Source organism: Diorhabda carinulata, chromosome X, assembly GCF_026250575.1.
Source record: "Diorhabda carinulata isolate Delta chromosome X, icDioCari1.1, whole genome shotgun sequence".
Classification (NCBI taxonomy): Eukaryota; Metazoa; Arthropoda; class Insecta; order Coleoptera; family Chrysomelidae; genus Diorhabda; species Diorhabda carinulata.
The window spans coordinates 49,653,198-49,667,743 of NC_079472.1; the positions used below are offsets into that span (position 1 = coordinate 49,653,198).

General features: G+C 31.0%; 1 protein-coding gene across 2 annotated transcripts in view; it reads right to left on the reverse strand.

The window, feature by feature from the left end:
• LOC130900798 (potassium channel subfamily K member 1-like) overlaps positions 1 to 14,546 on the reverse strand; it is a 48,094-nt gene extending 33,548 nt beyond the window's left edge. Inside the window, exons 1-2 of one of the 2 annotated variants that reach the window (XM_057811675.1) lie at positions 14,356 to 14,546; positions 6,256 to 6,438 (exon numbers count right to left, since the gene is read on the reverse strand). In XM_057811675.1, coding sequence (XP_057667658.1) covers positions 6,256 to 6,433 — 178 coding nt within the window. In that variant the 5' untranslated portion in view covers positions 6,434 to 6,438; positions 14,356 to 14,546. Of the gene's footprint in view, positions 1 to 6,255; positions 6,518 to 14,355 lie in introns of those variants that run through there. The other variant, XM_057811674.1, reaches the window with a different exon arrangement.

The following is a 14,546-nucleotide window of genomic DNA, read 5'->3' on the forward strand; positions in this document are numbered from 1 at the left end:
AATATCCCATGTAGGTGAACTACCTGAGCTCGAATGAACTCAGCCAAATCTCCGCGGCTGTTTCAAATTTTTGATTCCAATGACTTAACAACACACTATTTATCACACTCCATACTATTTATTATAAAAACATACTTCTTCGTCAATGAACACAGAGAGATTAATTAAAAGAAAGTAATGCATTGTAATCTTCATAAAATTAGAGTTCAGTCTTAACAAGTTAGGAATTTTCTTATTCTTCTTCTTCTTCCTGCTGTGTATAGGCATCATTGCCTGTTTTTCTTCACATCATTGCCTCTGCTCAGTCACCTGGGAGGTTGTCACTCCATCTTTTCCTAGATCTTCCAAGGCTTCTTTGTCCTGCTGGTGATTTGTCCCTTGATATTTTCACAATTCGTTCTTCCGTCATGCGGTCAAAGTGCTCATTCCATTTTATCTTTCTATCCAGTACCCAGTCATTGATGTTATCTATCCCGCATGTTCGTCTTATGTTTTCACTCCTTTCTCTATCCATTAGTGTTCTTCCCGCTATTCTTCGAACTATTTTCATTTCTGTAGTCTCCAATATCCGTTTCGTTTTAGAGGTCTCTGGTCGGGTCTCAGCTGCATAGGATAATATAGGTCTGATTGCGATCTTGTATATTCGGGATTTTGCTTCAGTTCGAATGTATTTATTTCGCCAGATTGTCATTTAGGTAAGCTGCTGCTCTTGAGGCTCTTGTAGCTTGGTTTCTTACTTCCGTCTCCACGTCCCCGTGTCCAGATATTTCGTTTCCCAGATATTTAAATTTCATTTCCTGGTGTATTTTTTTGTTATCCACCACAAGCTTACATCTGATCGGTGTCTTGGAAGTAACCATTGATATTGTCTTTGCCGCTGATATTATCATATTGAACTTTTTTGCTGTTTTGTTAAATTGGTACAGTAGCCTTTGCAGATCGTCCTCGTTCTCTAGGAATTTTCATATATGAAAACTGTCATTACTTAAGAGACACCCTCTGTATATCTTTCACAAGCTTAACAGACAATTGGTATTGATACCAAGACTATAAATAATCGAAATGAAATTACGTTCATAAAATGGCAAACAAAATCAAAAATTTACTTCGGTGCGTCATTCCGTCTATACTGATTAACTATTTAATGGCTTATTGAAGAAAAATGGGAAAAAAAATACGATTCTGTGTTGATGTGTTGCTGGTGTTTTACACTTAAAGATGCTGTTTCCCCTAAAAATGAAGTTGAACACAGTAGCGCCTATTTTTTCACTTTCAAGGGAACATATATAAAATATATTTCATTATTCAACAAATCAAAGAGTGATATGGTCGTCGACCTGATAACAAATTGTAAACAAATTAGTGACAAGTACAAGAACTTTGAAATGATCTATTTGTTTATTTGATACAATTGCATTTTAATCTGTATAATTCAGATTGTTTCCAATCAATATTCTATTGTACGTCAGATTGTTATTCGAGATAAAACAAATAATTATAAATGAAAGGAAAAACTAATAATTTACTAAAAACGTTTTCACACAATCGATTGACAAATATTGAAACTAAAAAAGTAATTATGAATAACTAACAAAACGGTTGAGTTCATTGTGTTCTATAACACTTTATTCAACTTATTACGTTAATTTGTCTGTTTAGATAGATTTCTTTAATAAAATTTTCATTAACTTTGAATTAACCTACTAATTCAATATTTCGATTTTAATGACAATACATGTATTATGAATCAGTAGAAAAATTGGTGGAATATTTAATAATATCGCGTGAATCAATTCACTTTATTGTTATATGAAACAGAGTTTTCTCGAACTTTCAATTGAAAATTTAAAACTTCATAAATAGATGGCATCACTTAAAACAAAGAAGATTTATAATGGCATCAAACGATGGCGCTCCTAATTTCAAAGTGATATTTAAAAAGGAAATGAAGACGAAGACAAAAATTAATTATATTCATAGCAAGGTTTGGTTTTTATTTTCATTGATTGTTAATTATTATTAAATAAATTTATTATGATTTCATACATGAATTTCGTGGTTCAATGATTTAAAGCAAAAATACGTTGACGTGGTTAGGTTGTAGTCTTGTGGTCAAATGGTTCATGGTTCAAGTCTAACTGGACAAAGAACAGTTGAGCATTTTTGTCATTCTATAATACTATAATACTATTTTTGAAATTAACTATTTTGTGAGAGAGACGTGTTATTGTTATGTTTCTGGACAGTGTATATTATTAAGATCAAGTCCGCGATACGGATACTGGAGTCGGTCCAGTTCGGTTGTAGTGGAATTTTAAAATTCAGCGAACGCGCAGCACGTTTGATATACCCCGAATTCGTTTGATGTTTGTTTTTTATATAAGTGTTTATCATAGCAGGCGATTTGTTTACATTGTTTCTTTTGAACTTATTTCTAACTAATAGCTCTATTTATTTATTTGTTTTGTTTCCATATTTTCTAGAATTTTTGAGAACTTCGTTTGGATATGTAAACGTTTAGCGTAGTTAGTTAGTTTATAATAAATAGTCATAGTAAACTAAGCGAAGTAGAAAAGTAACCGAAGATTTTAAATAAATTATATAAGTTAGTTAAATGTTAGTGATAAGTTAATTATTATAAGTGTTTTGTGAAAGATATAGAATATAGAAATGACTGTTACGTAATGTCGACCTTTATTTCTAATGATTCTGTTGATTTATCTTTTCAAGAATATTCTGCAGAATTTATTTAAAAAAACTAAATTTAACGATCTCAGAGATTCCAAATTCTCAAGTTAAAAGTACAATTTTTGGATATCGCTTACAACTTTGGAATTTGTTAACATCAGATACGAAAGTATCCAGAAAGAGAACTAAGGTTAACTCGGAATTCTTTAAAAGAGAAGGGACTAATTTTATTGTACTGATATCCCGGGAGGTTTTGAAACAATGGTTTAAAACTATAATAAAACAGAATACTGTTTATTTGAATCTTCGAAAAACAGTCTGAAAACAATTTTATTGAACAAAGTGAATAAGAAACTATACCAATAGAACACGCAGAGAATTGTAAAGACCCCTTAATATATCAAACTGGGACTTTTTGAAGGTTCTATACAAGAATAGTGATGCATTCCGGTATATTCAAACAATATTACCGAATTTTATCACACGAAACTAGAAGAGGGAATATTTGTCGGACCACATATCTGTAAAGTTATAGAAGATCCTCAGTTTGAAAATCTAACTGTCTCAACTGTCAATGAAAAAGCTGCTTGGAAAATTTATTAGAAAATTTTCAACAGATGAGAGCGAATATGTCATTGAAGAATTATTTCCTGCTCTCAAATTTGAATTTTTCTCCTGACGGCTGAGAAGTATGAGTGAGGAACAGAATTTAAGATTAGAGGATTTAGGATTTAGGATTAAAAAATATTAGTGTATTATTGTTTGTCTATAATAAAACAAACTGACCTAAAAAACTTAAAAAATGCCAAAATTTATGATTATTAGTTGTTTTGTTATAGATGGTACTGAGTAAACCTGATTGTATATATAATAGTATTTCTGAAGCTAGACGTGACAGAACATTCTTATTATTCTTTCTGATTAATTATTCCCTAAATTAGGCTGCAATATGAGAACTGTGTAAACTAGAATAATTAGTTGGAAAATATGTTATTGAGTAAATTTGCAATTCAATGACACTAACAAACTGAACAAGTTCGACTTGAGCGAATATTAGTAGAAAGCATAGTAGATGTTCAGAAAAAGCTGAAAATACTACTGTGAACCTTTGAAAAATACTCAAGAGATGTATCAAATCTGCTATAACAAGTTCATGAAATGTCGAAAAGAAAAATAATAAAAAATAAAATGTTGATAAAAAAATTTTATTACGTTGTGGGAATCGTTGGAAAAATATTGTACATAACTCGCTGGAAAGTGATAAACACAATCGCGTCATTCCCATTCTTGTGTCAAATCTCACTTTCTGGGCTCGTTGCGTTTTTATCTTATACATGTAGATAGAACTGTACAAATTATACACCCTTTTTTAAGAACCAAAATGACAATATAATAACTTCGTGAATTTGTATTATCCTTGCCCGCTTCATCAGACATGTAAGGGAAACTCTGGGACGACGTTTTTACCCACTTTAAGGACCATAAACATTCAAAATTTTGCAGGATACAGATGAAAGTAGAAAGTGTAGTATGCATGTAGTTAGAAATTATAAAGATTAATTATAGCAAATATAAATTTTTTTGTCTTCGGTCATTGTAATGTATCTAAAATTCAGATTAAAGAGTCGGTTACATAGATACATATATACCAATGAAAGCTTCATAAAAATAGGTCTCTAGAAGAAAGAAACATTCGTAAAAACACAAATACAGCCACTATGTGAAAATCTATTTTCATACTTCACTAAGCTTGCAACAATTCACCTGTGGATTTCTATTTATGAGAGATAATCGTTATAGTGAACCTAGAATTTAGACTCTGTAGTAGCATGTGCTTCTGTTGCTGATATTGATAATAATTTCCTTGGAATGTGCTTTAGAGCACTAGCATAGCTTTCTATAGCTGCTTTTAATGGAACTTAATCAGAGTCGTGAAAATAAATCAAGTAAAATGGGAGAAACTGTCCCTTCAGAAAAGCAAAAGTGGACTAATACGTCACATATAATATAAGTGTGTGCGGACAAAACATTTTTAGTCAGCTTAGCACGTAAAGTAGACGTTGACTGCGAATGTTATTTTAATTGTTCCCCGCAATTTGGCGGTTGTCTTTGTTGATAGTTTAGTTTCAAGTATCGAGAATCTAAAAGAAAACGAACGAGATAAAACAATTGTCAAGTTTTATGGAAAAATCAATATCTTAAGAAATCGTTCAAGGTTAACCACTTTGTAAGAATGGTAATGACCAGGAAAACATTTTACGATATCTCTCGGCATGTTAAGACAGGTATTTCTACTGAAATAGAATCAGGATCAGGTAGAAAAGGAAAAAAAATTCCAGAAAAGAGGGGCAGTTTCCGAAAATTGGGCAAAAAATCCAAACCGATAAGAAGTAAGCAATATTCTAAAGAACAGAATATAGTTCAAAAATTCTGAGAGCAACAAATGAAACAATCAAAAGCTCGGTGACAACATGTTTTCACTGCTAAGTTTGAAGATGATTATCGACGACGACTGAAGAAATATTCGCCATATTATTGTCAGAAAGGCAAGGAAATAAATTCAGAAGTTAATTTACAAAAACACAAAAAATTTAACTCGAAAGTGTTGGTGTAGAACGTGATACCTTCACGTGGTGGAGTTCTTCGGCATACATTTGTCCTTCTGGAATTTCTCTAACCGCCATAATATAGGATAAAGAGTGAGTTATGCAATTCCTAAAAACAAGCATCCGGTAGAAAATGTTGTGTTTTAACCAGATATGCAAAGGCTCATTATGCCATTATGTAAAGGACGTGAATATTCCATTAATTTAGAATTCTTGGGGTGTTCTTAATGTGCTTCAACTGAGACCAATTTTAAGTTTTTGACGACATTTGAAATAAAAGTATATTCCGAAGGCTATGCAAAAACTTCTTATAAAGAATTAAAAAATAGAATTTTCAGCAACTCTGATAAACGCATCATTTAAAAACAAAGGAAAACGTGTCGACTGCGTGCTTCATAAATTGCAAATATTAAACAGTTCATTCGCATTTTTTGTACCCCACACCCATACTTGCGCACTGATTCGGTGAATTACAACGCCCATAACATATAAATTTTCTTAATTCTTCAGCATCCTACAGATATAATCATTTCTAGTAACATAAGCTTGGTATCTTTATTTCTTCGATATTATGAAGTTATAATAGTGACGACTTTTTGAGAAGAAAAGTTTCAATAAACCGCGTACACCAGAATTCTAATCTCTTCATTTTGCCGACTATTATAAATGGCCTTCATAAACAACTGTAGCTAGGAACCAGTCAACCAAGCACCCACAACCAATTCAAAACTCTTAATAGTGTTAAAAAATCTTAATCAAGTAATTCAGTCAATCAAGTCAAATAGTATACCTTCGACGATTTATCGCAGGGTATTGGTTGACCAATTCACAAGCTACAGTTAACAAACATAAACTTATTGTTTGAAGGAACCACTTGTATTAGCCGGAAAACTTCCTAGTGTACAACACTTCTCAAATTGACGCCATTGAGGTCTAAGTTTTTCTAAATATATAAACTTACCAGGTACGCAGGAATGGTTTTTAAGGAAGCCCCTTCGTAATTTCCTGAGACTTTGTATTTTTTCTTTTTCCTCGGGTGCTTCTATAGCCGAAAAAACTGATGCTCCTAATACCAGAAACAGTAAGTAACCACTAAAGAAAACGAAGAGGCGAAGAAATCCTCCAGTAATTATGGACATCTTATCTATAAGAAAATAAATAGGAACAAGTAAATACGAGATAATCTTGTTCAGAAATGTGAAGATCGTAAAACTAGATTCAAGGAAAATTGTTAATTTTAATGTCATTATTTCAGTCAAAATCACTTGACAGATATCTGACAGGTTTTTTAAAGAGTTCACTTTATCTCATAAGAGCCAGTTGTTATTTTTCTGCGATTCTATTTCCCGACAAAATATTTAGTGAAAACAGTAAAAAATTCATACTATTTGTGACGACTGCTTCGATAACTTCATTAGAGTCTTCAGTGGCCCAATGAGGTTATAGAAACGACAGTTGAAGTTATTATTGTCAATATACTGAAAATTTACACAGTATTCCATATAAAATATCTCCAGTGATTCAAATGCCTTCAACTTTATGTTGTTTTGATTTAAAAATTATTCAAAGAATTCATGATATTTTAGCTGATGCCATTACCTTATTTGAAATATTTTGTATGCATTTGTCAGCGATTGTGGCAGCTGCACTAGGATGTAACTTTGGTGGGCCATAGTCTTAGTAGTCTTGGAGAAATTGGAAAAAAGTTCGACAAAAATAATTATCTTAATTATTATGATTATACAATCAATTATTTGAACGAACAGGAATGAAAGACACAATTGTTATTAATTGATTGTACTGATTTTAAAATACCTCTTATATTCACATGTGTGAATATTCAGCTAAAATCTCACGAAAGCTTTGAAAACATTCGATTATTTTACTAGTAACGTGAAATCTACGTAGTTGGTGGTGTTCAATTCGAGTTATCAAAAAATAATGAACCGATAATAATAAATAATTATTCTGTATTAATATTGAAAGTTAATAATTTTAGGAAATTTGCGAAACCTGAAATCTGTCAATTACTTTGAGCTTGTTATATTGGTAGTGCATGGCAGCGTTTCTCTAATTTTTTTAACGATGTTAAGATTATGTTGATTGCTTGATTCTAGGTATCTTTTGACAGACTCAGTTGAAAAATGAGCAGTAATTTGAATAATCTCTAGGGTTGTTAAATTGCTTACGGCGGTGGAGCTATTACAATGATTGGTTATTTTTATCAATCTTAATTATCTGGGTGCCTGAACGTGTCTATTTAATAAGTTTTTTAATACTTATTACACTTATTATACCACATTGATAAAATTATTTTCATTCTGAACTATAGTCTATTTCGGAAATTTATAGAGCAATAATATATATATATATATATATATATATATATATATATATATATATATATATATATATATATATATATATATATATATATATATATATCGATAAAGACCAGGCCAACTGTTTGAACAACTACTTGTCATTTTTGTTGTTGTTGTAATACAATGTTGTTTAAATTTAATTTCTGATATTATTATTTTTATTTTCATTGCCAATTTTGTTATTATTGTAATACATGTTTATTTGAAATTGAGATTATGAATAATTTTTATTTGTTTTGATCATTATTATAAATTAAATGAATAATTAATTAATTTGTAAAGTAATTACGTGCCTGCAGAATTTTATTTACAAGCAAATTTCTACAACACCGTTTATTTTAGCTCCATAAAAGGTTATTAGTTTTTCAATTAAACATAATCAGACAATTTAAAACAAAAAAAAAGATTTTGCTTCAGTGACGTAAAAAATAGATGTTATGAAGTAAAGTTTGTTTTGAATTAAAAGTTATATTCAAATATGCAATTACAGCCATTTATTATGAAAATTCAGAAAAGTCGACCATCTGAAATGAATCTTTTGAAACAAACATTGATTCAGAATGGTTACAACAAATCTCAAATTTCTAGGAACATCCACAAATTTTCATCTCCAACTCCTTCATCCTCCTCCTCTGGTTTGAAAGATCAATTTAGGGTATCCCTTTCTAACAAACAAGGTGTATCAGACAATATTTGCAGAATCTTTAAACTCCACGGTATTCACACAATCTTTAAATCCAATCAGAAACTCTCCCACCTAATCAGATTTATCAAAGACAAAATATCCAATGAACACCATGGAGTGTATGAAATCCCCTGCTCAGATTGCCCCCGTTCTTATATTGGCCAGACAAATCGACGTATTTCTTTCAGAGCCAAGGAACACTTGTTGTTTGCCACCAATTTCAATATTTCCTCCACCCTTGCCCAACATCGTGTCCATACTTCAAGTCCAGGATCATCCGAGATGCTTTCGAAATAGAGAAACGTCCAAACTATATGAATACAAGGGACGATAGCCAGAGTTTGCCGATAACTTGGAAACATCCATTTCGTTCCAACCAACAACAACATTTCCTCTACAACACTCTGCTGATCTCTACACATTTATTACCCTTCCCGCTAATGATATACTTTCCACGCGCACCAAAAACCCCAAAACCCACCAATAGGTCCCCTATAATTACAAGGTCCAGACGACTAGCTTCCTAGACCAGTAGTGAGTGTGTTAGTGTCAACAGTGTTCTTGATGGTAAGCATATTATTTTTATTTTCTATTTTAATCATTTTATATTTTTTTGTTTCAGCTTTTCATTTCCTCGGTAAAGTTCCAAGAAGTAGGCAGATTGAGGCCTTGGAATCAACCAGGAAAAAGAAGTAATTCGTTGCGTGGAGGAAGCAGATTGAGACCACGGAATTGGATCACTTCTTACCAATGAACGAATAACTACCCTATTCCCAAATCCCCAAATTTTATTCAACTTATCTACGTTCTTTTTTACCAATAAAAGCTTTTTGGCTCTATGTATGGGAACCATTTCCAAAAATTATTTTTTTCTTGTATTTGATTCAGTTCCAAGAATGTCATGTTATTTTTTTCGTATTGATGATCACTTAATCTATTTCATAATTTACATAATATATAGTTCTTTTTTTGAATGTTTCGATAAGGTATTATATCCTTCATGACTCATACTAATATAATATTTATTGAAATAATTCGATAGTTAAGAAAGTCCTTATACATATGTTTTGATGTTTAGTTTCAGTTTTTTTCCTAATTAATTACAGTATCTGTATTAACAAACCATGATAATATCAAAAAAATCAAAAAATCGTATATTCAAATATAAAATGTCGCAGTCTCACTTTTTTTGTTTTTCAAAATTAAGTTTCTTTCAAAAGAGACTTAAAACTAAGTCGATTTATCAATAAAATAAATAACAATAGTTGGTTAGGAAGTTACTTACAAGGTTTGAGAAAAATACTAAAACTAAATTAACCTACTTAGCGGCAAATATTTGCGACAAAACCTAATTGTAACTACTTCTACCATACTCACAAGTGAGAAAATTTAATAGAATTTATCCAAAAGCCAAGAGTATACACTCGGTGTTTCCTCTGAGGGATGAACTTAAGCATGAACATTTATCACGGACGTCTAGAAAACGGAATTAGGTCAAACAAAAACCAACGTATCCAACGTCGAAACTTTTAGAAACATTCAGGAAAATTTTATGTCAAATTTGTTAATGATAAATGATGAATGAGAGTCGTATCTTTTTCCAAAGATACTTTGAAATAACGTGAACATTTTGATAAATGTTAAATAAAAAAGTTTCGGTTGAAAAATTCTTAGAGCTAAAATTTCTTAATGGGATGTAAGCCTCTTAGCCCCTAACGTATCATGTTAATATTTTCAAATAAAATACACATTTAACAGAAATTTTGTAAAAAATTATTTTTTGTAAAGATATCGCGAACTGAGCTGCTCTAAAGAAAAAGAGATCGATATGACACAACTTGGACACTTGAGACTGAGCCTAAACAAATTGGAATATAAAATCACTGTTCAAGGGTTTCGTTAAATTGAAATAATAAATTAATATGTAAGAATATTTATTAAAATGATTTGGAATTTGAATTTCAGCTTTTTATTATATGCTTTAAAAATATACTTACGTTTTATTAACAATTTCCTAGTGATTTCTTCCTAAAATGTCAAGTTTTTGAAGTGGGCTATACAATTTTTAAAATTAAAATTAATGTATGTGATATAGGGAGAGATTGAAAATTTTAGAGATAATAACGTGAAACATGGCCGACTTCGACCATTCGCCGAAATAAATACTCGCTTATGGAATCCATTTGATATGATTTTATACACTTCGTGAATTGAGTTATCTGGAGTTGCTCAACTACCTGATTTTAATGTATTTTTGCTGGTTAGTATTTTAAGTTTACCATTTTGCCTATTTTGTTCACCATCAATACAAATTTTAATTTGTTTCAGTTAATAGTAGTAAAACGAGAAAGCAAATGACGTGCCTATATGTCTCGCATATATTTAAAATGTGGCTTCACATTCTTCGTTTTTAATTGAAACTTGTATCCCAAATTTGAATTGAAGGAACGAAACAATAGGGAAATCATCCGTGAATAAATCTGAATTCTATGTGCTATTGTATATAAATAAGTTCATTTCACTTCGAAAAGAAATACGAAGATATTATACGTAAAAATGAAGAAAAATCTTTCAAAGAAAGTTGATACTGGACAAATTAGTAAAGAAGAGAAATGATGAAACATATTATGTAAAATATTACTAGCTTTTACCCGCGGCTTCGCTCGCATGGAATCCATTAAATAAGTATCAGAAATCATTATAATAGAAAAGAACGAACTCTGTAGCTATGTTAGGACCTGGGATATAGATCTTTGAATGTAGAAAAATTGCCAAAAACCTACAAAAATCCATAACTCCACATTAAATGTCCGCGCCAAGCTCCTCTCCAACTCAACCGATTTAAGTGTTCAAAAACTCAAAAGAAAGAAGGTGTTTCAGCGAGTGTTCTTAAACTAAAACGAACTCTGTAGCTGTATTAGAACCTGAGATATTGAGGATAGAACGTGTGTATGTGAAAAACTCCCATAAGTAATGTACAGGGTGAAATCGCATTTGAGTATAACTTGAGAATGGTGAAAATTAGATGAAATCCGATGGTTGATGGCTGATCTGCGCATCAATACCTTTCATTGAAAATAAAAATTAAGCAAATCGGTTGGGTAGAACGCCTGAACGGACTCGGAATGGAAATCATCAATTTTTTTAATATATAAGATATGGCAGTGTCAGAATCATATAATATTTTTGAAAAAAAACACAGAAATGTACCATTAGTAGAAGTGTTAACTGATTACAAAGCCAGTATTATCCAATCAGTTTAATAAAAGACATGCAAACTTGCGCGTAAAGTGTCTTTATCGCCTTTTACGACTCAACCGAACTCCGCATCGTGTCTTTCGTGCAATTGCCATCGCGTGCGAGATAGGCACTTGTTAGGTAAATAGCTATTGTTACTTATTTTTCTATAGAAAAGTTAATTCCCAGACAGCATTAATAAAAAAAAATAGAACTGCCAGTTAGTTGAACTCAACTAACTAGGTTAAAGCATGAAGTGATTGCAAGAAATAATGTCAAAACAAAAAGTGTGAATGTATCACGAGGGATGAGGGATATGACAACACATTGCCATAATAAATTTTGACATTTTTAATTGTGACCGTACTCAGAACGTGTTGATATTTAAATGCTATTTGAGTTGTTTACAGATACTTGAAACATTCATATTGGTCAAGAAAAGGATTAAATCGTGTGATGATTTTCTATGACTTTCAACGTGGATTAAATCAATAGCTATGCGCCGATCAACTCGTCTCGACTTTGGGTGATGAAGCACCTTCTCGAGCCACCGCGTTTGGGCTATGCGTAAATTTATATTGTCATGTGATATACCGTGAGATTGAGGCATACTTGAGCATTAGTGACACTCCTTACATTCAATATGAACATTTAGCTTCCAAAAGATTGTTCCGAAGAACTTGACTATCACTTAAAAAAGCTCTGAATGGTACACCAGCATTTGTTTGCCTTAAGTATTCGAAAAAATCAGGTAAACCAATCGCAGATGACGAATCATTCTTCACCACCACAATGCGATCTCTCCGACATCAGTTTAAACAAAAATGTTTTTCAATAGTCAATACATCGAATTTATGGGTCATCGGCCATATATTATTGTTTGGCACCCAATGATTTCGCGCATATCAGTAATAAAATGGGAGGTCAACGATTTTCTACGTCTGAAGAAGTGGTTGATGCGTTCAAATCACATGTTTTGATCGCACCTCTATGAGAATGGAAAGAATGCTTCAACAATCGGCTCAAACGCATGCAAAAGTGTATTGATATTAATGGAGAATATTTGGAATAACAATAAAGCCATATCCAATTATAAGTATTTGTTTCTATTTATCTATCTCAAAACTTAGTAGCAATCCTCGTACAAACAAAATGGAATGATAATATGAAGACATATATTTATATTTTCGCGAAATGTGTAGATCATTTTAAACAAATTCCAAAATAGGATCTATTTTCGAAAATTCGGTGTTTTAAATTGTTGTGACTACCTGGGTGTGATCAAAACTGTGAAGTCTTACTACAGTCCAATATTTTGTTTAATAAATAAATAGAGAGAATAAATGTTAATTTTATGAAGTAAGTCAATAAAATAATAAATTTTTTAAAGAAAATTTCAGTCTATTTTCATAATAGTTGTGGATCCATTAGAGATTCGTATTTTCGAATCTACTTCGGTAGTTTGTGTAGTTTGTTGTGTAGCAATTTTTACGCATTTACATATCATGTTAAACGAGAAATGCTCTTTTCTAATAGTAAAGATGTCTAATTATTTTATCCAAAATTTTTTTTTAATTTATATGGGTGGTATATATCACTTCTAAAAATATTTCCTGTACTGGCTTAGCTTATATCTAATTCCTTTCATTAACAATTCTTCTGTGGCTCGTGTTTGATCTTTAATCACAGACTGCTTTTGTAATTTATTTTCGATTTTTTCATGAAACCTAGTAAGCAGTCTAGCAAGTAACTCTTTCCCGTAATTTTTAATAATTTATTAATTTAAATAAACTAATGCGAATATGTGTGATTATTGGCAAATGGAACTCTATTGCTGCTAATTTTTGCTTTTAATTGCAACAATAAAATATAGGGGGGCTCAATCAAGTAAACGAAGTAAATAAATAAAAGTTTGGGGGTTTGTATTCAAATTAAAGTATAATTAAATAGAATATGGTAATGGAAAATTATGTAATTAAGAATAATTGATTCATTTGAAATAAACAGCTTTTTCTAAACAATATTGGATATGAGAAACCTTTAGTGGATTGACATTATAATTTGTAGCTTCCAATTTCACAATAATATACATTCACATTGTAATCAAGCAAAATGTTTTACTTTTTTGAGACTTATTATTAGAAACACCTGTGAAGTCCAAAAAAAAATTGTATAATTTAAAACCAAAGAAAAAAAAACGATTTCATTGAATAGTATGTAATTTAGAATGATTAATTCATTTCAATAAAATGATTTTTTCGAAAATAATTCAATTGATAATATATGTTAAATTGACATAATTTTGTAGCTTTCAATTTAACAATTAACGTAGTAATTACAAACACAATTAATTATTTTATCAAAAATTATACAATTATAATGTAAAGAGGACTTTAAGAAAACTATTAATAATGGGTATTGTGAAACTTCAGAAACCTGAGTTAACTGAACAATAAAATATAGGAAGTTCCGTTATAACTAACATAAATTTGTAACTTTCCTCTCATTTGAAGCATACTTTACCTGCCTTTGACATACATATTATTATCAAAGGAATTTATAATATATTCCATCGTTTTAATATTAGAATTCCCCTCATTGTGTTAACCACCCTGTATATAGAGTTGAAAATAATGTAGTGAATACCTCCCCTTAATAAATTTCCTTCCTTATTAAAACTCTAACATGCTTATTATAACCTCACCCATCAACTTATATAGAATAACATATTGACACATATACTTAAAATACATACCTACTTCTATTTCATTATAAATATTAACACACTGATATAGGTGAAAGGACACTCGTTTTACAATATACCAACCCTTTCGTATCGAAAGGGACCCGTTTATTTAAATGAACATGACGAGTTAATAACCTGTTGGATGACGTTGGACAAGAGAGCGGTGCGTTTAAGGGCGCCGCGAAGCGATCTGTGTCGAA